The 24,936-nt window shown below is 39.3% G+C and overlaps 2 protein-coding genes across 2 annotated transcripts; both read right to left on the bottom strand.

Moving 5' to 3' along the window:
* On the bottom strand, positions 1 to 1,355 carry LOC112157708. Its single transcript, XM_024290612.2, has 4 exons — positions 1,202 to 1,355; positions 1,063 to 1,118; positions 741 to 971; positions 1 to 626 (listed from the first exon to the last, which is right to left on the bottom strand). Exons 1-4 carry the CDS (start codon positions 1,321 to 1,323, stop codon positions 241 to 243), a joined length of 795 nt encoding a protein of 264 aa, XP_024146380.1. The 5' UTR covers positions 1,324 to 1,355; the 3' UTR covers positions 1 to 240.
* A 2,067-nt stretch (positions 1,356 to 3,422) lies between these two features.
* On the bottom strand, positions 3,423 to 4,885 carry LOC112157665. The gene is made up of 4 exons (XM_024290537.2): positions 4,730 to 4,885; positions 4,607 to 4,662; positions 4,253 to 4,531; positions 3,423 to 4,187 (listed from the first exon to the last, which is right to left on the bottom strand). Exons 1-4 carry the CDS (start codon positions 4,750 to 4,752, stop codon positions 3,643 to 3,645), a joined length of 903 nt encoding a protein of 300 aa, XP_024146305.1. The 5' UTR covers positions 4,753 to 4,885; the 3' UTR covers positions 3,423 to 3,642.
* Positions 4,886 to 24,936: the final 20,051 nt, after the last annotated feature.

Here is a 24,936-nt window from a genome sequence, read left to right as displayed (position 1 = left end):
TGCACAATTTAAAAGGGTTTATTGAAGTGAAAACAAAGCAAACCTCATTTTGACCATGACAAAAGGGAAATGCTGATGGTACAACATTGTTTGAGAGAACAAAAGAAATAAACTTGCTGGGTCCAGTGGAGATGACAGGGTCCCACTTAGTGGGAAGTTCTGATGGATTCTGAGAAGAAAACTTCTGCAAGACTCTAGTCACATTTCAGACCAAAACTAACAATTTGAAGACATTTTAGTTTAGCCAGACTTCCTCTTCATTGCTTTAGTCATGAAGAGTCTTTCACTGTAGGGAATGGGGGCTGGCATCATCATATAGTCATGGGGATAGCTGAACAAAAACCCACCAACTGGAGGGACAAAAAGGGGACTGCCAACTTGGACTCTATAGGGAATCCTGACCGGGACGTATTGAAATGTTGGGCCTTCTGCTTCACTTTCACCATTGTAGATGCCACGGTCGTAGATCTTCTCCACATAGGTCATTTCACCTGGCCGAAATGACATCTGACTGGACGGGGTCTCGTAGCTGAAAGTAGGTGGGTTGGGTTCTGGCAAAAACCCTTGTGTGCTAGCAGATGGAACTCCTTCAGAAAAGGGACTGGGAGGTGGAATTGCCCAGAAATCTGAAAGCAGAAAGTACTTGCTCAGTTATACCCAGGAAACCACCATCCACAGGGATTCCACAAATCCATTGATATAGCGACTACTTCATAAACACAACCGGCAAACGGATTTACTTTGATTTGGAGGACCTTGAGGGCTACCACCATACACTTGCGGTAAAGGCGCTGCAGGTACCAGTCCCATCTGAGCATTGGGTTGAACATATTGGGGCGCTTCATGTGGAGCAACTTGACTAGAAGGATCCAAAGCAGTAGGAGACTCCATTGCCACATGTGCAAATTCACCATGAGGGATTTCCCAAGTAGGAGCCTGGTCCGGTCCCTCTCCAGAGTAAGGACTTGAGGCTAAAATTGGTGCATAAAGGGAACACAAGCCCAACATTTAAGGATGCTCTTTGGAGGTTATTTTTAAGAGGTTAATTTAAACACCTTTTACCTGTCTTTGTCAGATAACTGTGAGTCACACCAACAAATGTGACAATGAGCCAAATACTATTAAGACAAAAAAAAGAGAATATAAACAAATTGCACTTTACCATTAGACAAAAATAATTCTTACCCAAACTAATACTCACCCTAAGGCATTCAGGCCAGCCATCATGTAAGTACCAAAACTGTGTCCAGTCACTAGTAGATATACCCTAACAGTGACTGCCAATGACCAGTAACAACTCAACACCCCACAGCTGGTCGTCATTGGCCTTGATGATGCCGCATTTTGGGTCACAAGTGCTGCTCCAGTTCCTTCATTTTCAAGTATGTTAATAGCTGTTTTTTCTTCACATACATTTTAGTCACTTTTTCATCCTATTCTTTGACATCTGTGACATTTCAATGAGAGTTAGTACCTTTTATTTGGAGTTACTTCACTGTGGACCACTCAAGCACTTTCTTTATCTACACAGAAGTCGTCCCTCTGTTCAGTTCTGGTCTTGAAACAACCCAATGACTGTTTCCCCATTGGTAAAACCAAATGCTTGAGATAAAATTATTCGTATAGATTGAAAAAAGCAACTTAAAAAAAGTATAGTTCTGAGGCTGAATAGGTTCTTCACTGGAACAAAATGTCCCTTTTTGAAGTTTTTTGTCAAGTTCAGATTGTTAATCAGCAAACATTTTTCCCAGCAGGATGAAACCTTTCAAACTTAACTTTTTGACTGACAGTTTAACCAACAAAAGTTGGAAATATGAGAGCAGTCAAAAATGGGTTTTGAGAAAGGCAGCGTTCACACCGAATGTGATTCGCATGGCAGAGGCGACCAATCAGGGACTCAGCTGTGGGCACGTGACGTTTGCAGTCACTCGGTTCAGTAAGTAGTATACTAATCCAATTATGTAAGTGTTTTGGTCCTGATCTTACATCCAGGTCCAGCAATGGGGTCGCGGGGTTGCCGGAGCCCCTCTCAGGTACTGTTGGGCAAAGGTGGGATACACCCTGGACAGGTTGCTGGTCAGTCTCACTCGCGGGATGGGAAGGCAGTCTCCTTGGGCTTCCTGAACTTTGTAATACTTTTCTTATTTTCATAGATACAATATTATAAAAGGTGACCTGGTTTTATTCTTGTTTTAAATTTTCCCCTCTCTGGTTAATGCGGGACAGCAAGCCTTCAAACTGGGTCACAGACACAGCTCTTGGAGTGGGAGTGTAAGCTCCAGGTACCGGAAGAGTCACTCAATGATCACATAAACCCAGAAATGGAGACGCGATTACTGGTGTTTTTATAGAACTCTTTATAATAAACAAACCTGATCTCTCAACATCATCCGTGTCTTCCATACATTGGACGTAAGATATCCACAGACACCACTCCATGTAGCGATCAGACTAAAACCATTAGCTTTTAGCTCCTCCCACACATGGCAGCAGCATCAAGCTCAAGAACACATTTTTGTCTGGCAGCGAGCAGAGCGCCACATGGCGAAGGAGAGGCGGCAAATGCAAATTTGACACGCAAATCGTGTTTAGTGTGAATGCGGCATTATCCACATTCCACTAACTGGAATTAAACGGTCTTCCTCTAGTGAATGTGCCAAATAACTTATTCCATTGTCTACTATTTTTATTAAGGTATTTGTTTAACGTTGGAAAAAGAACTTTACAATGTGACATTTCATTGAAGTCTGAGGATTTTTTAATTTTTCCATATTTCTAATGTTAAAATCAATACACACAATTGTAAACAAAACAAATAAGAGGCACAATCCCAAGATGTTTAAGGTTAAATTTGAATGTTAAAATAACCTTGGACTAATACGAAATACAATTATAAAAAAGACGAAGAAAGTGTTTTCTTCAGTACTATGCTATAGGTAAAATACTAGAGCTTAATTTTTAAGTCTTGAATTTAACTGTTCAATCCTTATTCTGGGTGGGACGAAAGCTCAGTAGTATCTGCTCCCCTTAAGACCTTTCACCCGATTTGCCCCAACAGTAGCTTCCTGTTGTGGACAAAAAAAGATTGAATAGAAAAAAATAAATAAACTTAGTTTTACCTCAAATTTTGAGGAAAAAGTCTAGCCAAATAATCTCAATGGCCAAATTAGTTCCAGCATAGATGCAGATTTTGCAAGACAGGAGAGACTCAAGATACATGCACTGAAAGGTTAGAAAAATTTGCTGCATTGGACCCATCCCCAAGGATTGGCATTTCTGGATTTGAACTCATGGCCTCCCAGTCTCAGGGCAAACACTGTGCCCCAAGGCCACCAAGCTTTGCTGGTTAGTTTGTTTATTTTTAATGTCAGCGTTTGCAGGAACTTTAGTTCAACCACATCAGAATTTAGACAAAGGTGTCCCAGTGTTTAAGAAGAGTGGAGATCTTTATTAGAGTCCAAACAAGGCTCACAACACTTTGCCAGTTGAAGAGTCAAACCCTGAAGTTAAAGCCATCAAAATACAACTTTCAAAGCCTCTTGCTGTCAGGAGAACATCCTGCTCCATCCACCTGCTGGGTAAGCTCAGACAGACACCCCGGCCTTAAGCAGGAACCCTTGCTAACGAACTATAGGCCTGGTCCTACCCAGCTACTTCTCCACTGAGACCATAACCAGCCTTCCCAACCCGGTGGGCTCGAGGGGCAGACTGCTTTATGCCTTCAGACTGTGGGAAGGGTTGAGATTGTTGGATGCTTGCTGGAACGTCTCCGACAGAGTGGGTGTCATGCCAGTGCTTCTTCCCATGCTCAAGACCGCTGCTGGAGAACGTGTACGTGCCTGGAGGACGGCGCCTGTTGAGTAACAGGTGGTCGACAAGAGGATGGCCAAACCAAAAGCCATCGACATAGGGACCAAACGGCAGGAAGCTGCTCATGGGTATTCTGCGTAGAAGTCGCACAGGAAAGTATCTGGAAGGTGGGAGACGCTCTTCTGTTTCCAAGTCGTAGTTTCCATGGTTGTACACGTTTTCCATGTAGGACAGTTCACCTGGCTGGACTGTTAGCATGGGACTCTGTGGATCCTTGTGACTGACACCAGCTGGTTGAAGTTCTGAGGTCAGGCTTTGACTACTGGAAGAGGGAGTTTCACCAGAAGTTCTCCTAGGGGGATTGACCACCCAACGAACTAGAAGAAAAGCACAAATTAAAGTTAATTGACCAGCTTAAAGCAGTGAAATGAAAGTTCGTTACCTTGGGATGGGGGATTTTGAAAACTTGATACTTTTGGAGAACCGGCTTCAGATCCTAGTTGTAAAGGTGCAGCAGGGTTACTGGGTCTGTAACGAACAGGAACTGGTCCCATGCGAGCATTGGGTTGGACATATTTAAGGGGTTCACGTGGAGCAGATTGGAAAGATGGATTTGAGGCAGCTGAGGAAGCAGACTCTGCACGTGCAAATCCACTAGCAGCAGTTTCCTGGCTGGAACCAGAGGGAGGGCTTGAACCATAAACCCTGCGAGGATCCAAAGCTGGAAAGAGTGTAAGACTTAGTTTCTGGATTGTAGGACTATACAGTCCATCTACAAACAACTGCTGCATTATACCTTTTTGTGCAAGGAAGCCATTACTTGCAGAAGTCAAAATGACAAGGATCCACACCCTGTGGAAAAACACAGGTAGTTCAGATCACTTAAACCACTCAACCAGACCTGGAAACCACTGCTCACCTTGAAGCAGCCACACCAATCATTTTTGTTGGAAGAGAACCCTTACTACCACTAATGCAGAAGCTGTGAGGAAACCCTTTTAAATGTTCAACAGAACTGAAGCAGCCAATCAGAACGTTTGAAGTCAGCTACACAAAGGTGTCAGCCATTAATCCTAATAAGGGTGAACTCCCATCTTGACAGCAACACAAAAATGTTTGCCAACTAACAATAGAAGAGCACAACAGCCAATCAACTTTTATTGTTAGTTTTAAAGTGTATTTTTTTCACCCAGGTTCCCCAAGATCTTAGAATGTGGAAAATATATATAAATATAATTAAAAGACCCACTTTGCCCATCATTTAAATCTTTACTTTATTGACAGATTCTCTTTAAATAAGCAAAAAATAAAATAAATCTGCTTATAAGATAAAAAAGGGTCTTACCAAGAATTCTTATTTTAAGTTAACAGTTCTAGACATTTAATTACGAAATAAACACAATTAAGATATGTTTTCTTAATTGAATTTTAGCAGAAAGTCTTTCTTGATATGATTATTTATTTTGCAAGACAGAAAGCAAGACATTTTTTCTTGAAACAAGGGTCTATTTACTTTACAATTCTGTTTTTTGCAGTGCGAGAAAGGAAAATTGAACAAAAACAAATAGAAAAATAAACAAAAATCAAAATCACAAATTTTTAAAAATGGACCAAAAGACCAACTCAGTGATTTTGGGATGAATCCACAACTCTTGAAACAGTATTTAGCAGTTACACTGTATGGAATTGGGGAAAACTTCCTGAAATGGATAAGGCTTCTATGTACAGATCCAACTGCTGGAGACATTGACCAATAATAATATCTCCAGACTATTTTTTCTCCAACAATCAACTAGACAAGGATGCTCACTGTCACCTGTTTTTTTTTCTCTAGCTATTGAACCTCTAGCCACAAGAGCTCATAAGGAAATTACAGGTGTAAAAATCAGCGAGCTTAAACATCGTATTGCCTTATTCGGCGATGACACCACTCTTTTTTTGACAAACTTAGAAGACTCTATTCCTCTGTTGGACAATCTAATTGGGTCTTTGGAAATATATTTGGGTATGAAATAGGGCTGTGTATCTTTCCCTCTCACAAGATTCGATACAAATCTTGATACATAAGCTAACTTTTTGCCGATGTGATACAGTTTGATTATTTTACCAAAAACGCTAAAATCTAAATATTTCTTATTCATATAGCATTTAAAGCTTTAAATAATAATGCATGGCATTTGACAGAGAAATTTATACAGGTATTGACTTGGAAGAAGAAAGCTTATGATTGGATGTCTTTTTGTTTACATCGCAGGTACATAAAAAGATTTGCCAGAAGTGGATTATTTACGCCTTGATTGGTTTTATACCTTTTAACCAACATAACGTTGTTCATATCTGTGGTTTTCAAACAATACTGCAGTTGCCTTTTCGCCACGGTGAAACAGCATCTACTGTCTCGCATCAGTGATTTGGCAGAGAGGTTTTTCGCTGGATGCCCTTCCTGATGCAACCCTGTATTTGAAAGGCCCAGGGGAACCTGGTAAGGCAGCAGTGTCAAGGGTCTTGACTAAGGACCCAATCTGGATGGAGATCAGTGGGGATTGAACCCAGGTCTCCCGCGTGGCAGCCCTACACTTATCTATTGTTGTGTACATCTCTAGTATAAAATAAATGACTCTAAATCACCATTATTGCTCCTGGATGAAACTGAAGATCAACCGCAAATACGGCATTTGCAATAGCAAATGAAGGCTTTACATAGGGATTAAAATTTGTCCTGATCTGACATATTTGATTTTTTTTAACTATGACCACTTGGTGGATGGACATGTTAAACTGATGGACCATATCCACGAGTGGCTGTATAAACATGATCAAAATGCTTTTTATTTATTTATTTTTTTAAATGTTATGCTCTATTCCCTCCTCTTTTTTTTCAATACATTTATAATTTGCTTAATCGATTCATCTGGAACAACAAAAAAAGCTCAACTTATGATGGACGTTGATCACACAACCTTGAGATCTTTAGTAGACGATTGAGGACATATCATCTAAGCAACCAGCTAAAACTTTGCCTCATAAAAAAACTTTCAAATGAAGAACATATCCTGTAGTGAAAGGGTATAAGGCATCTCAATGTGTTTGATTGAGCACATCCCCTGCATTAAGACCTCACTCCTCTATATCCCAGCTTGAGGCTGTGCCAAATGTGCCACGGTTCGACATTGTAACAATTTCCGGCTCTTCAGATGCGTATTTCCTGGCTTTCTAATTAGAATGCTATTTTGTATCTCAAAAGGGGCTCCTATTCAGCCCCACATTAACAGCCCTCGTCTGTGATAATGTGAAGGCTTTGGTCCATAGGCCACCAGCTGCATCCACTTGTCAGCCTTTGGTGCAGATGCCCTGTCTGTCTGCAGCGTGAATGAAACTCATGGGCTAAATTGGCACTTATTGTGTGGAAGGATTTTTATGTACGCATTTTAATGTGCCTCCTCCAATTCCATAACGTGCTTTAATTGTATCTGCAGACAGCTATCTCAGATTTTAAAAAATGATTCGAACAGAAAGCTCCTGCGAATTCCGTTTTTGGGTGTTCGGCAGAAGCGGGAACTTCAGACACTCCCAAGCAATTTATCCAAATCTGCAGCATTTTTCTGCTCATCATATTAGTTTCTCATATAAATCAAATGAAGAGAACTCAATTATGATGGATCAATAATTCAGCATTCTCAATTATGCTTTATTTGTGAGAAGCAATATCATCCAATCTTATTGTGAGGATAGGTGTTGTTGCTCTGCAGAGCTTGAGCTGATTGTTTATATGAGATTAGGTATCAAGGAAAAGATCAGGCAATGTCACAGAGCCCGCGAGTGACACATGTATACACACTCCCACATACACACCCGCCTAATGACACAAACACACAACATAAAGCCAAATGCTGCCACTAAAATTTGCATGGTGCTCAGTAATGCATTAGTGAACATCACTTGGCAATCTGTTCATACGGGCTTAATTGGATTTTAATACCGCCTCTGATCTTGTTTTCTAATTAACGGCGGTGGCTGGCAACCAAGCAGAACCATGCACCCAGCAACACCTTTGATCCCGGCCATATGGAGTTCCTCCAAGCTCGCTGGGGATGTAAAAATCCCTCACCTAGACGTGGGCGAACAACAGGCCCCCGAATCAAAATGGATGGGGTGACGAGGGTGGAGAAAGGGGGAGTGGCGGGGAGCGGGGGTGCGGTGGGGGTGGCATGTGTCATCCGCACATCCTGGCGGCATTGCTATTGATTAATTTCTCTCACGATCGGTTGTGATCACAGATACATAAAACATGAGGACTGAATGCCTGTACACCTGATCAACCACGCCGCCATCTGACGTCTCCTCGCCGCTACAAGAATCGGTTGCTAATCGGTTCACTACTAGGATTTGTATTTGGTGAATTTGAGCTTAATTTTTCTTCGCTGGATAAACTTTCGCCCTCAAAACAAGTTAATAGAATACATGATGTTTTCCTGGGTTCAAGTGAAAAATCTCCCCCTGAAAACAGTAGAATTTGTGTCAGAAAGATCCTAATTTCTCGCCTTTTTAATAACCAACTCCAATCACCTTTTGGGCTATTTTTAAAGCGTTTCCAAATGAATTTTAAGTATATGATAGTGATGTTTTTATCCAAAATATTTTTGCTTACTGTTGTGATCTAGGACATAGTTTCTGCAGAGCAGCAGTAGCTGTAAGATGTAACTATTTGTTTTAAGACAATAAATCTTGAATATCTTGTCCAGTCAATTCACCTCAAAAACATTAATTGTAAGTAATGTTAATAAAAAAGTTTTTTGATTTTAACATATTTATCTTAAAATGTGTAACTCTAGACTTATTTCAAATGGTCCAGAAATTGCTGGACTGTTGCAGCGCTTAAAATAGGATATTTTGATGAGAAAATAGTATAAGAATGTATGTATACACATATAAAAATACCTACTTTGAAGATATATATATATATTAGATAAACACTTATTCTAGGACATAATACTTATAAGTATCAGAACAATACACATAACTATGAGTGTTTATTGCTAATTTCAAGATTACGTTTTGTCCGAAAAGTGGAGGATATTACAACTTATTTTAATAGGTCTTACTATGACAAATTCCACTATTACTACTGGCAGATATTTTTTGACTATCAATTAAAAAAACAATATTTTATTAAATTTTTTAACTTGTTTTGAGAAAACATTTTTTACAGTTAAAAAGTGAAACATTAGATCAATTAACAAAAGTTCTGTAATTTATTACATTCAAAATTATTAGTTTGTAGCAAATTAAAAATTGGAGTTTATGGTTAGCTCAACTCAAAAATTTAATTTGTTATGTAAACTTTTTGTTGTTCCAATGTTTCACTTTATATCAAGTGTTAAAAATGTATTTTAACTAGTAACTAGTCAAAATTACGAAGTGATATTTTGTATTTTTGCAGTATATTTCGTTAAAAATTTTTCTCTGACTCCTCCCCCTTGAGCAGTATTGGAGATGCCGGGGACAAAAAACAAAAAAACAAAGACTTACGGTGCATCAGAATGGAGCATGTAACCTGCGTATTTCCAAGTCACAAATACAATTTTTTTAAACTGTATTTTTTCATCTTTACCTGATTTGAATAAAGAAATACTCAGAAATCTAATCACCATCAGAAAAATACCACAAGAACATGTTAGAAAATAAATAAATAAATCTTGAAATGAGCTATAAACAGTCATATTTAGATATATTGTTCTGGTAATTAATAATATAATAAAAATGTTTTGCTTAAACTTTTTAAATGTTCATATATTGTTATACACTTTATCCCAAATATATGCCTTTATTTGTAGACCATTTATATTTAAATTATGAGTAAACTTAAATTTTAAGAACAACACTGATCATTCAAAAATAAAACTTTGTCTTAAAAATATTGTGGAAAACGTGTTTTATTAGAGGTATGGCGTGAAATAAGATATTTTCAAGATCAAATGACTACAGAAGCTCAAGATTTATTGTCCTAAAACAACTCACTACACCTTACTGAAAAGTAACTAGTCAGTTGACCTTTTTGTTTAAAATGAGTTACAGTATACCAAACTTTTTATGCACTCTTTATAATTTTGAAATGCAAAAATAATAATTTTCGCTGTGAATCTCACCACTTAAAAAAAAAAAAAAGGAATTATTTTTGCTGTATGAATCTCTCTGATCTCAAAGATAGATTCCTAATGTTCATTCTTTCTGGTCATGCATACTTGAAATCTTTCAGAGTAAGTATGCAAATACTCTCTGATTAACAAATGATGTTTGTCGAGATTAATATTGTAAAAAAAAAAAATATTGGTTGAGATGACCCGGTACAATTGATAAATAGATTGTAGCCCTGAAATCGTTTAATTGTACAAACAAAATACTAATTTGAGGCCACAAAATACCATTAATGATGTCAGTATTGTCCAGACTCAACTCAAGAAACTCAAATATACTAGCTTATCTAAAATTAAATGGTCACAAAGAGTTTGTCAATGATCAAATCTACCAAAAGGTACCATAATATTTTTTTTTCATCAAAGTTGAATCTGTCCTTAATATTGTCAAAATATAAGCAAGATACACCCAACTAGGATTTGAACTTGGTCCTTCTCACTATGGGACAAGAGTACTAACTACTACACCACCATGATGTCCAGCAGGAAATCCAACCATACTAAGGATCCAACAGTTACTACTCAACCAAAGTTCAACATTTCATGAACTTTCTACAAGAAACAATCCATTAAAGTGTAGATAAAACACAAAAATCAACCAATACATATAAAAGATGACAAAAATAAAGACATACTAGAAGTTAATACATAGGAACTTGTATTTGTGATGATAAATCAAACTTTGAACAAGATGGAAGCTTCACTGCCGCCATTGACTACAAAAGGCTAAAACCATATTTCATCAGTAGCTTTTTATTATTGACACTTGTCGGTGTTTATTGACTCTTGTAGTTGTCTATAGAAACCGCTTTGAAGTGGCAATTATTTCATGTTTATGCCCAAGGTGAAAAGAATCCCATCATTCAACATGTTGACATTTGTGGTTACCAGTCACGACAGTGTTTAGTCTAAATAAATAAAAAAAAACGGCTTTATTATAAGGTGGAAAAGATCACCAGCAAGTTCCCTTCTATAATGAGAAGAAAAACAATATGGCAACCATTCAGGCATAGTATAGACTGGTTGGCTCAGCAAGCTGTTATATACATGGCAGGATGACGCCAATTAACCTTTCATATTAAGAGATAAATAAATAATAGCTGAGTGACAACCAGGAAGACGGTATTTTTAAGAGTTTTGACGATTTTCTGTCTGCAAGAGTTGAAATAAGTCGGATTTTCATTTTTGCTATATATGTTTGGATACTCAACAACGAAGATCGACACTTCCTGTCCTCAAGTTTCCGTCTGGAAAATCGATCCGTCTTCAACAGTTGCAAAAGAAAAAGCTCCATCTGAATACTGATGCCTTTTTACATGCTGCGTATTTGTCCTTCATGAAGCAACGATTAGAAAAAAAAAAACGTGTTTGTGTATTTTTTGAAGAGGACTGTGATGCATTGTGCCCTGCTAATGACAAGAGATGCATTAAGAGTAAAGTGGGATTTCTTATGAGGACCCGAAGGCCTTTTCAAACAAAGCCTTTTTTGCTTGATGGAAGAAGAATTCCTTGCCCTCTTTCAATTATCAATGTGTCCTTCGACCTTCGCATATCACAAAGTTTCTCATTTCTTTATCAAAGACACTTTCTGCATGCTTAACATTGCATTTGGTTTAGTGCCATATTTGATTTAAGAGCCCTTTCTTTTAAAACTTAATGGATGAGGGAAGTAAAAGTGGCCTTAGCAAAATCTTTCAAACAACACGCTAATGTTTTCTTCTTCTAAAGTTTTTTGTACTATTTTTATGTAACAAAACTCAGTAGTGGATGCAGTTGAAAGCATTAAAAGGCCTCTATAATACTATTCTTAAGTCTTTCAGAGTAAATTTTATCGATATATGTGCTAATATATTATTTTTTATTTTATTTTATGTAATATTAGTCATTATTTTTGCCTTCCCAGATGTAAAACGGCTCGATCTCTGTGGCTCCGCCTTTCTCACCTTGTTGGTGCCGCCCATTTCATGACATCACCTAGAGCTAGTCTTGCCAACGTGTCTGCGTTTCGCCTACGAAAACATCATCCAAACTTTTGCAAAATTGGATATGCATATCGTGCATATAAAATTAAAAAGTTCTCCCAATCACTGCTAGCTCCGCAGAGGAAGTGGGCGTGTTGGCCTGGGGGCGGTGCTGGCAGCCCAGACTCGTCCTGGAAGAGGCTGTTCCTCACTTTGTGACATCAACATGTTAGGACCCGCTTGTTTTTGTGGATTGGAAGGGGCTGTTGCTCAGAGAGAGTGAATTGATCAAAATATCGCTTTGGAGATATTTTTCAGTCGCAATTATCATTATAAAAATGCTTAAAAGTGAAAAAAAGTTTATTTTGGATGATATAGGCCCGTTACGGACTATTGATAACTGTTCATTGACGAAATAATCATTTTCTGATGTATTACATTTCACTAAATGTGTATATATATATACATATATATATATATATATATATATATATATATATATATATATATATATATATATATATACATATACATACATATACACATATACATATTATATATACATGAATATACATACGTATATATATATATGCATGTATATATATGTATGAATATATATATACTATATATGTATATATATATATGTATGTATATGTAGCGGCAGGGAGGGGATTCTTCTTTTGTGTCTTCACTGTTTATTAGCGCTCCTCTTTCAACTACAAAAGGTTCACGCTCAGAGCGCAAAGTTACAGTGGTGCAAATCCCGTACACCTCAGTTCCTACAAATGTCCATCTGGTGTCACATTAATGCCACCGGGCACAAACTGCAAATATTAATGTCTCCTTCATCCTCATGTATACAATGGTTGGCCCATCCGTGTTGTCAAGCTAACGATAGCTACATGTCACTACCAAATACAAGTCCCTGATTGGTCACAGCGTTCAACTGGTTGAACTTTTAGCGAACAATCATTGAACCCACAATTTGTATGTAGGGTTTGCGACCGGACTTAAAAAGTTGCATAGTAACGTGCGTCTACTGGCATTCTGGACGAAAGAGCCCAAAAATCTGGTTTACGTATGTTTGCATTGACTTTTCACCGAAAGTGGCTGCTTAAATGCGAGAAGACACAGCCGGTGTATATGCACCTCTACAGATTTACCAAGGGGTCTAAGAATTTCTTGCAGACCCCCTGTGTGTTCCGTACAGGTTTGCCTATTTTTTGCCCATATCCACCTGTAAGGGGAGTTGTGATTAAGGCATAAGCTCTGCTCCAATCAGTAGGAGATTCTGATAGTTCATAATCTGTTAACTGCTTAGTCTATATAGCAGAGATAGGCTATTCCAACTCCAGTGTCCATTTAAAGTCTTATTATGTTATGATGTGAGTAATTAGCATACTGGCTATAGCAACATATTTGAAAAAGGACCTTGGGGTCTGACTGGAGCTGGATGTTTCTGGTCTACAGACAACTCATCAATATACCTTCATATACAGAAGTTTAAAACTAAGTCCATGACAAAGATTTTAGCACAAACTATTGTGTGTGTTTTTTTAGTTATTTAGACTACAAGAGTAAATGTGTATTTTTATCAAACAAGAGTTCATGTTACTCGCATAAATTGGATGCAGATCAAACATTTTCAAAGTCTTTAGGATGCATAGAAGAAGAATGGAGTATCTTACTAAATATGTGATGCAAGAGGAAGCAATAGTATGTGACTTGAACCCTTCAAATAATAAAAAAAAGGAAAACATGATCTGCGTTTGATAGAAACAAGACCGAAGGCGAGAGAAAACTCTTGTATTACTTTTGTCTTGAAGGAAAAGACTAAGACAAACAATGACACAGAAGTTGCATGTTTTCTTGTTCTCTTGTGTTTTAACCATTGACACTAACTCCAGAATGCTGGAGGTGGATAGTATTTTAGAACTGACTATCAAACAAAACAGCATTAATTTCCATTAAAGTGAACTAAAACCAAATATAACCGCCATAGATTTAGATCAATCTCAAAATAACGGATCTTTTGACCGCTATGTTCTCTTCTCAAGCATGTTTTAATCATGTCTTGCAGAAATGGGCCAGAGTTCAGTGGTTTCTGGATGGATTTGATATGATTACTAATTGAGCTGGAGTGTATTTCACCAAAGCTAAGACATCAGTTGCGTAAAACGGGCCAGTTGTGAGTCATATTTCTCACAGCAACTTAACTGGAAACCACAACATAAATAAAACTGCAAGCTGTGCTTCATGCTTTATGAAAAATGGCTGAGGAGTTGAATGAATACAATCAAAATATATTGGTTTAATACTAAACTATACCCTGAAAAAAAACAGTATTGAGGCTATGAAAAAAACTTGCAGAAGGATTTTTCCAAGCAGAAAATCATGGAATCCTATTGGGATTGAACCTGCCTTTGTTAGCATGACCTTATAAAAGTTTAGATCAGGGGTGTCCAATTCAAAAAATATTAAGAAAAGTGGAAAAAAATGTGTTTCATTAGAGATAATTCTCAAAATAAGATCAAATGACTCAAGATAGTCAAGATTTATTGTCTTAAAATAAGTCATATATTTTTGAAAAGTTACTAATAAAACACATTCTCAAACCCAACTTATCATATATTGTCGTTTGGTTTAAAACAACTCTAAGGGTTGTTTTTGACATGCATGCTGTCCCTGTTAAAACACGGGTCCCCAACCTCCAGGCCGCAAACTTAAACCGGTCCAGTACCGGTACCATTTCTTGTCCAGTACAGTATCCAGGCCTGGTTCGTGCTCGGTACAGCGTTCCATGCAGGATTAGGGTACCGGTACCGGACATGTCCTGACGACCAGTTCGCGTCTGGTACCGCGTCCCGGGGATTGTGGACCCAATTCCAGGCCTTGAGGGCCATTGTCTTAAATGTTTTCTCACCAATAGGCCATTGAACCTCCTTATTGGCTAAACACATCTGATCCAGGTATTCAACAGCAGATAAATGGTAAATGGTAAATGGCGTATACTTGTATAGCGCTTTCTACCCTCCTTCGAGGGCCCAAAGCCCTTCACAGTCACAGACCCATTCACCCATTCACGCACACATTTACACACTGGTGGTGGCTCCGCTGCCGAACACTGGCGCCAACCTCCCACCAGAGGCAATTTGGGGTTCAGTGTCTTGCCCAAGGACACTTCGACACATGGGTGGGCAAGGCGGAGTCGAACCCGCTCACTTCTGATCAGGAGTCGACCGCCCTACCACTGCACCACGGCCGCCCTCTAAACAGAATTTCTGAAAGACCAGCAAGAAGACAATCTTCGAGACCTGGACTTGGACACCCGTGATTTACACCTAAATGGTTTGAAGGTCCTTTGTGATCAGGCTGTCTGTGGGTGAAAAATGGTCAAACCTGTACAGGATTTGCAGGTTGCATGCAGGAAATGACGAGGTCGTAGACCAGGTGTATCCAAATCCAGGCCTCAGGGGCCGGTGTCCCACATGTTTTCCAACCAATCTGCCATTTGAGCTTCTTATTGGCCAAACACACCTAAGGCCCTGTCGCAGACAACTCCTTAAGCCTGTTGCGCGAAAATGGTCATACTAATTTTTATCTATGGGCATGCTGCGGGCGAGAGGTCGTAGTGCACACTTAAAGTCGCACTCCAGCCATATTATTTTCTATCATAAAATCATTTCCTATTCTTTTAATTATGATTATGAAGTTTTTAGCCAAAATGAAAAAACCTTTAAGACATGTTTTATGCACAGCGGTGGTCGCTCATTAGAAATGTGATTGTGGTTTGTGGGCAGGACTGTTGACACAAAGTAACCCTCCGTCCTCCCCATCACTGAGAGTTATATTTGTGCTCTCACACTAGCTTATAGCCTCAGGCTAAAATTAAATATTGATAAGCAATATTGGATCAATCCAGTATACAGTGTTGAACCAAAATCGCAAGTGTTAAACGCTTATCCTGTCTTGCACACCTAGGCGTGAGTGGGGGAGGGGAGACTTTCGCACACCCTTGTCAGTAGTAGCATACTTAGTCTGAGCATTTTTTAGCATCTGGTTTTCTGATCCAACGTGATCTGAATAAAGAAATACTCACAAACACAGTTTTCATTCTTTGTTTTTATATATGTCTTCTACTTTGTGAAAAAATGGTACAAGAACATGCTAAAAACACAAAAAAGACTGTTTTCATTGGAGTGGGTCTTTCAATGTAATTTTACTACAGTAAAGGTTAAAGTTTCAATCCAAAAATCCAGCGTACAACCATCCTGTCAGCGCTGTTAGAAAATGAGGAGGTAGTTTGCATGGACATTCTACATATGGACACCTCGTGGGTTCGTCATTCATGCGTGGTCAGTAAGGGACCAGTGCTCGCACATTACTGTTGACTAGAGCAGGAGTGCCAAAATCCAGGCCTCGAGGGCCGGCCTCCTTCTGGCTTTCAAGAAATCCTGCCTCATCTGCTGCTGATTACCTGGATCAGGTGTGTTTGGCCAAAAAGGAGCTTCAATGGCAGGTCGGTCGGAAAACATAAAGGACACCGGCCCTCGAGGACTGGATTTGGACACCCTTGGACAAGAGTATGGGGTAAGGGCTCTGGAGGAAAGCATCAGCTTGAACTTCCTAGTACACTTACAACACACGACAATGGTACGTTCCATTCTCATGACCTTCATTGAGGTGGCCATATGAGCCTCAAGGGCTGTGCTCTCCTTAAGATGCAGCCGGTCATCTCTACAAACTTCCATGGACCTGAGCAGCCTGTATAGGTCAACCCCTTGTACGGGTGTGTGTTGCTAAGACTACCGCTACGATGGAGCTTGTTTTGCTTTGTATTAGGATTATTTTTCTTGTTGCTTGACGTAACTTCTATTGAGTAATAGTACTGCAACATTTAGGCTCACAACATCAGTCAAAGTAACATCAACTTAAATCTTAGAATCCATGTTTTTATTGTAGTGAATTGCACTATTCTTTGTAGGTATTATCGGTGCTAGATAATAATTAAAACATCAGTGGCTGGAACAGGATATTGATAAAAGCTACAACACCGTCTAAGCTGACTGGGAAGTATAATTACAGTCCAGCAGTATTTGTCTTGGGTTTGCAGAGGGATAGAAGATGAGATCTGGTTAAAGCACAGTTGTCATCTCAAGGGATCAAGGTTTCAGACCTAAAATGCCTGGAGCTGCACTCCACAATAAATGGAATTTAAGTTGCACCTTTGAGCTGACTTGGCCCCTCAGCAGCAGAGCTCAGTTAATAAATCAAGATGATAATTTGACCATAACATCATAATTGTGGGGTAGAGAGATGAAACAAGAACAGATTTAAATTGAGCCACAGGCTTAATCACACAGGGGAAAAGTAAAGACAAAAACACCCACGTGGGATCATCTTGAAATTTCTGCCAAAGGTAAATGCAGGACAGCCTCGGAGTTGTCTGTGCACAGCATGTACAGCGCATACTCCAAGCATGTGTTTGGTTAGGTGTGTAAGTCGGGATATAATTACAAGTTCCACATAACCGACCTAAAGTAGAAAAAAAATTCTCACAAACCTCAATGTGCACACCAAGTACAAATTGAAATGTCCCCAAACGTTTTGCAGTCAGCTCCAGAAGCTTCTGGCACAGATGCAGCAACTAAAAGACAGGTTGTGTCAGCAATGCAAACCGACCCTCCGGTCAAAAGTGATGCATATTAGTGAAAAACCGCAGCAGGTTGCAAACTGAGACACTGGAATGAGCCACCTTGCTCAATCCCTGTTATGAAATGACGGGTAATAAATGCGGTTTTGGATATAGGTATGATTTATTGCATGTTCTTTTCTGCATCTGTTAGTCCTAAATTAGAATATCGTGTGGGAAGGTTACCGTAGATGATCCCTATAAAGCAACAACAGGGACGGAATTCTTTAAGGATGTATTCATGCTACATAAAGGCGCATTAAGGACATAAGTAGAGGAGTTTTCTAAAGAACATGGTCAAGTCAGAACGTCTTGTGTGTGTGCCGTCAAAGAGGAGATTAAGTTGTCAAACTGTGGGTCCCGGTCCAGACTGGTCTTTTGAGTGGATATTCACGGGTCTGATCTCTGCCACTGCTAATAGACTGAGCTCAAAGGGGAGGCAAGAGAGCAGGGGAGGGAGCGGGGTAAGAAGGCTTTAGGATCACTTTACCTGGATTCGGCAGTGTGGCGCTGGTGGATTAGTGCCCTGGGCCTCATGGCACGCTAGTCTGCAAATACTCCTAAACATTCTTCAACAGGTACAAACACACTGGTCAACAAACATAAAGTCAAACATCCCGTTTTCTAGTCCTTGTATTTGCAACCCGTCTAAACACTGGATCTCACAGAACGCTAACTCAATACGGCCGATCAAATAGGACCAGATAACAAGTTTTTTTCCCAAGCAACTTCCAAAAGTTTACTTTTTCTGGCTTTGGTTCAGGCTGGAAGCCTCGCACCAACTTCCTTCAGCATCCTGGAGGCTCCGAGAAGTCTGTTCCTGGTCTGATACGACTCTGTAAGGTCACTCACTCATCCAGAACTGCAAAAGCGTAACCCATAAAGGCGAAAATACAGGTTGTTCTTGGCAGGGAGGACAGGAACCTACCACAGTCTCATCCCTCTCTGCAGCCTCCCCCTCCGTCACTACCTGATGACTTCTCCATCCGTTTTAATTGGTAATTATTTTGCGAGGTTTAATGCCTTTATTCAGACTGTCAGTGTGGAGTCAGGAGAGGAGGATTAGGTGCCCCAGGGGGACGAGACACTGGCACGGCCAGGACAGCTCATTTTTACACAAGCAGGGGAGGAGGACAGCTCATCTTTGATCCGGCTGGGGCTTCGCAGGCCAGAGGGGTGACAGCTGCACTTTCTTTAGCCCACATTTGAATTTGAATTCTATCTTAGGATGCAGCGCGCCACGGACTTGGCAGGGCAGTGGGGTAATCTGCTCGGCACAAACGCCTGGGCCTTTTCTTCCTGTGTGCCCTCGCAGAGATTGGAGTAATTAAAGTTAAATGGAATGCATTAAAAACTCAGTTGTGCCGAGGCTGTGGCGGCCGTGCCAACAGTGAATGGGCTGGGGCTGTCCTTTTACGCTGCTCTAATCCCGCGCAATATATGTGTGCCCGGTGACTTTGATGCTCCACTACCAAAGCATCGGAAACGGCTACCAGTGAAGCTACAACTGACTGCTGGCTTTCACTTCAGCGGGAACATCTTGGAAAGCAGATTCAGCGAGATTTGCACATTGGAAGGAGGTTGGATGGAATCAGTTCAGGGAGGTTATTAGCACTTTCCAGATTCACATGTCACTTTCAAATTGCCAAGCTTTACATGTACCGCCTTTTTTAAGTACCTGCCCTTTGACTGTACCTGCGGCAATATTTGGAGTGAATCCTCACCGGCTGTTATTTGCTGTACCGTGTAGGGCACTCGTTGTGTCAGCTGTTCCACAAAGTGTTGGCCAATACGTTAAAAAAAATCTCCACATGCCAGTAATTGTTGGCTCTGACATGTGCAACTCAGTGGAAGCGATGGGCACTCCTACTATTTCAGCCATTTTAACTGGAAAGGTAATTGCCGCAAAAGACTCGAAGACCAGACCTGCTGTTCCAGGTAAATGTCAAAAGACATGAAGCATCAAACCCTCAGGTAATTGTCACCGCCTTTCATTTCAAAGGAATGTGGACAGAGACAAAAGGAGAGGGGGGGGGACAGGCTGCAAAACTATCATCATAATCTTTTCCTGGCTTTGTGTGTGATCCTACAGCCTCGTAATGATAGGAGAACCAACTTGGGAGAAACTTCGAGGTGTGGGAGGAGCTTCTCTTTTCTTTAAATTATAAAACGACAAACAAGAAAAAAAAAAATACAGTTATACTAGCGGAGATAAATCTTAACCTTTTTGCATCAATTTACCCATCCAAATTGGCAAACACATCTGTATGTCTCTAAGTACCATCGTCTCCAACCCCTCACCCCCTCCTTCCTGATCCCACCACCCAGAAACATAAAGGACTGGGTCAAGCCAGTTAAACAGTTATTACAGGTTTCCCAGCTTGCCCAGTAAATGCCTAAACCCCAAAGTATTTGTGTGATAACACTGCACGTTACCCTGCTATTTCCTCGTAATCCCCTAAAGAACAAGGTGTACAAAACATGATGGCTACATACCTTGACATTTTGTCTTGATTTATGTCATTACTTTCTGATGCTAGATGATAACTTTATTTCTTTAGTACAACATGGATTTTGTGTGATGAATTTGGATGCCCTTTAACCGCAAGCTTTCTACACAAACGTGGGTGGTTACCGCTGATATCTGCCTGGAATTTAATCCTCATTATTCTCTGTTTTCACAAGGGGTGTGTATTGGCAAGATTCGGGGGATACGTATCGCAATATGATATGATATGTTTCCCGATATCATGATACGATACTATATCGCGATATATCCCAAGACTATATCAGGACATGTTTTTTACTTTTTTTTAAGAGTGTGCCTGTAAAAAAAAAACAAAAAAAAAAAACAAAAACTCTACCTTTATATTAATACGTCTTTCATTGCTTCACTCGTTCTTATCTGAGCACCGCAATCCGCGTTTTTATATGATAAATGATACCGGGAGCAATGTGACACATAGTTTCTGAATTTCTTTTAAAATCCAGGGTACTAAATAGTCCCGCACTTTAAAGCTTTTAAATAGGACTGTGTATTGGGAAGAGTCTGTCAATACAATACATATCCTGATACGTGTCTTACGATACGACATGTATCATAATCCAAAATGTTAAACTAATACAGCCCTCCCCTTGTTCCATGGTAGCTCCGCCCCCTACCTGTTTGCAGTTTTTCCACATCTATGAGTTAGATTTTAAATATTTAAGATAGTCAATAAAATATTATTAAAATTATTATTAAAAAGTAAACTCTGATCTTACAAATCTAAAAAAATTGGAAAATTTTCTTTAATTTATGAAGCAAGTTTTCGTAAATGAGCAACAACTGAACAATTAATCTGCCACTTAAATTGAAATTTATATACACTGGAATATTAAACATATATTTCACAGTAGAGAGTTTTATTTTTGCAGTGGACAAAAATCAGCATCTTCATCAAAATTCTGAAAACATGCAAATAGGAAAACAAGAATAATTACTTTTATGCATTAAAAAGAAGATTTTCCAATAAACATGATGCCTTGGTAACATTTTTGCCCAGTTATGGCAAATGTTTACTTCCGAAAAGGAATTTCTGCACTGAAGCAGCAGGAGCGTTAATTCAAAATGGGACAAAAATCAGCAAAAACCAAAGATCTAAGATTTAGGTGCTAAGCTCTTTCTTAATTCCTAATTTTCAATCATTGCACTGGAAAAAATATAATATAATACATATAATACATACAAAACATAATCTCACGAAGGATTTAGTTAGTTTTTATTTTAAGTACCTTTTTGCACTTGATAAGACAAACTTTAACTTTAAAGTAACTTGTCAGGAAGATGCAACGACTTATTTTAAGACAATAAATCTAAAATAGCTTTTAAAGTAATTTGATTTGAAAAACAATTAAAGCAAAATCTTCATTTCTTTAAGCAAAAGTTTTATTTACTAAAGAAAGGTTCAAGAAATAGACTTGCTTAATTTAAAGAAACTAGAATATTTAGCTCCCATATATATTTTTAAGACAAATTTATATAAAATTGTTTAATTTTAGTATTATTTTAAGATATTTATGGTCTAGAAAGAAGGATCATTTGACTGCTGTGCTTAAAAAAATAAATTTAGGAGAAGAATATATTTTATATATTTTTTTAAGACATATCACCAGAGCAGCAAACCTAAATATGAACATTTATAATGGATTTCACTTTCATTTTCTCTTAAGAAGAGCAAGACATAAGAAATCTTACCAGGACTGTTTCTTTTGGCAATTGTTTTCCTTTGGAAACATCTTTTTTGTACTCGTTTTTGCATGTTTTCCAATGTATTTAAAGCATTTAGTTTAAACGTAAAACATCATGTTAATATTGCTTCATTTTTTCAGCATTAAATTTTCTTTTTAAATATTTTAACATAAATAAAAAAAACTTATTTAAGTTTTAACGCGTTTTATTTTGTTTTGTATATTTAAATATAGTAATTTCCCTTTAATCTGTTAGTTTATGGTGAAAAATCTAAAGATGTCATTGATTAAAGGCCTTAAAACAGAAGTATTCTGTCACGGTTTTGTCTTTTGTAGAACATGCGTGTTCTGCAGCCTCTCGCCTTTGTTGCCTTGAATCAAACACCTGAATTGGACGCCGGAGACAGCTGATCTGAGACGGTTTTCAGGCAGATTAGATGAAAGAACCGTCTCAACCGCGAGACAGACAGACAGACAGACAGGGATACGGTCCGAGGGAGGATAACAGAGTAAAACAGACCAAACAGACAGACAGCTACTCCGCCATCCACCCCCATCTACCTTTCTGCTCAGACACATAAACTCAAGAATGTGGACATTTCCCCCTGCAGATCCCAAGTCTATCGTCAGTCCATACATCCTCTCTTTGATGGCAGAATCATCTGAAAGTGCTATTGTCCTTCTATCATCATACAATCATACTACTATTGTCTGCTGCAAACAGGAGAGTCTGAGCTTCTTCAGATGAGGGATTTAAGAGCGTGTTCACTCAAAAGTGAAAAGAATCCCTGAATAACTAATTAAAAAGTATCTGAATACCTGTGTAAGACCTTGGTTTATACTTTTGTGGATTTGATTAGTGGTGATTTGTCTATTCGTTGACAGACGCTTGATTTTTTTGTAAGATAAGGGGGAAAAAACCAAAGCTTTGGCTGGAAAGCCCTATTATTCATGGGCAGCAGTTGAGTGTGTGTTTCCATTAGATGTGTGAAGGCCTCTAAGGTCTAAGAATGCACCTTAATAGATACCTGTCAAATGTAATTAACTATGTTTTTCCTATATCATACGCTTTCCCATTGCCTCCAGCCAGAGACTCCACAGTGCGTTTGTGTGTACTAGTACACATACATGTGTGTGTTTAAGTGTTAGAGAGACAAGAGTCTGTCTCAGCGCCTTTTGCCACCCAGCGATTGGAGACAGTTTTAATTGCACCATGACAACCACAAGAAAAGACCAGAAGCCCCATAAAAGCCAAAGCAAGCTGGCAGCCGTCCCGCAGTAGAAAGCTAGCCATGCCGTAATTACAGGTAAAAAGACCTCTAGCAGTGCAGCTCAGCACCATGTTTATTTGACACCAATCATGCAACTATGCAGGTATCCCAACAATAACGTGCTCTGTCCCGACAGGACTGAGGTGCCTCTGAGAAAGACTTGGACATCGCCGGCAATCCCGGGGAAGGACTTGTGGCTCGGAGGCTGAACTCTCGTCTGAACATGAAAGAGAGCAGACAGACCTTGAGGATTTTTTGTGCCTGTTACATTGTTCTCAGTCAGAGGAGCCTCGTATCACATCAATAATTCATTTTTACAAGATTCCCTTCTGCCTACAGTGAGCAGGTTTATCTAAATGTTTGGATTTCCATGTTTAATAGTGTAAGTGGTCGCATGAAAGTGATGAGGTTGTTGAAGAGGGAGTTCATTACTTACCTGATGCAAGGATCTCAGTGTAACTTTTGAAAATAGACTTGTAGGATAACAAATCTTTATGCCTTAGTCGCATGCACCCATGCAGAGGGTTGACTCGTACGGGTACTGTGGGGTTTTTGGGTCGTCCGGGTCCATAGAGGGTCACGGAGAGGAGCGACTACATCTTAATGTGGGCGAAGGTCTGTCTTGCGGTTCCCTTGAGGCTCATACGGCCACCTCAAGGGACGTACCAGGTGCGTTTGGTAAGAGTATCATGAAGTAATCGTAGCCTTGGGGTGTGCAAGTGTTATGCAAGTGCCCGTAGGATGTCCAAACAAACTACACTCGGATTGCACATAGTCCATAGCCAAGCTAGCAAGGCCAAGTGGGCCCCATCTGGTTTGCAAAAGGGCAGAAAATGTTGGCCCCCACCTGTGTTTGCCCGTCACCACGGAAACAATGGGAGCCCACATTTTCTGCCCACTTTTAAACCACATGCCTTTGCCTTACTGACTGGGAGGAATCTGTGGAATGCCCTTGCTTTTCACGTACTTTACGTCACCTGCAGCATGCCCATAGAAAAAAGTGCATGAACATTTTCACCTTACAAGCTCACTGGGTTGTCTAGAATCTTCCAAATTTTCAACAGTTTCACCCATTTTTCACCAGCAGACAGAGTGTATTCACCCCCATAGGTGCATTTTGGACTGTTGCTGTTGGTGTGACGCACTTGCGTTTCACCTACTTCACCCTTTACTTACCACATCTAATGACCTGTCGTCTGCAGCATGCCCATAGACATTATTGTGCTTTAGAATTTTTTCTTTACAGGCTCACCAGATTCGCTAATTTTTCACCCGTAATCAACCGTAGAGGCATTTGGGACTAAAGTTGTAAGTATGACATACCTGTGTTTCACCTACTTCACCTTTACTCACCAAACCTTTTGACCTGCTGTCCACAGCATGCCCGTAGAGGTAAACGTGCATGAACATTTTTTCTTTTCTTTGTTTTTTCACCACTCTGACAGCCCATACCCACCCCCATGAGGGCAGTTGTGACTTAGGCATTAACTGATCTAACTATGAATAGTTAGATCAGTTGTTCAAAGTTTGGAGACAATAAAAAAATGGAAATCTTTTTATTTTAATCCCCAGAATCTTTTATTAAATCTTGTAAAAGCTTAAACATGTGTCTTTATTTTCCAGGTGGTTTAACACAAACAGACTGAGAACAATAAAAGAATAAAAATGGAGGTTAAGGTTAGTAAACCACTGCTCTTCTATGTGCTCCAACATGCAATTCTTTCGACTCATAAATTTAAAAACTCAGGTTAGTGTAAAACGTAATGCATTTACTTATG

The sequence above is a fragment of the Oryzias melastigma genome, linkage group LG24 (genome assembly GCF_002922805.2).
Source record: "Oryzias melastigma strain HK-1 linkage group LG24, ASM292280v2, whole genome shotgun sequence".
NCBI lineage: Eukaryota > Metazoa > Chordata > Actinopteri > Beloniformes > Adrianichthyidae > Oryzias > Oryzias melastigma.
This window is presented reverse-complemented; position numbering and strand designations above follow the sequence as displayed.

Bases quoted from the DNA above. Each gene is read 5' to 3' on its own strand.
- LOC112157665 (XM_024290537.2), bottom strand. From the start codon at position 4,752: ATGATTGGTGTGGCTGCTTCAAG. The intron at 4,532-4,606 runs GTATAATGCAGC...CACTCTTTCCAG, and splicing joins TGGCTTCCTTGCACAAAAAG to CTTTGGATCCTCGCAGGGTT. The intron at 4,188-4,252 runs GTAACGAACTTT...CTTTTCTTCTAG, and splicing joins TCAAAATCCCCCATCCCAAG to TTCGTTGGGTGGTCAATCCC.
- LOC112157708 (XM_024290612.2), bottom strand. From the start codon at position 1,323: ATGACGACCAGCTGTGGGGTGTTGAGTTGTTACTGGTCATTGGCAGTC. The intron at 972-1,062 runs GTAAAAGGTGTT...CACCAATTTTAG, and splicing joins CAGTTATCTGACAAAGACAG to CCTCAAGTCCTTACTCTGGA. The intron at 627-740 runs GTAAATCCGTTT...TTCTGCTTTCAG, and splicing joins TCAAGGTCCTCCAAATCAAA to ATTTCTGGGCAATTCCACCT.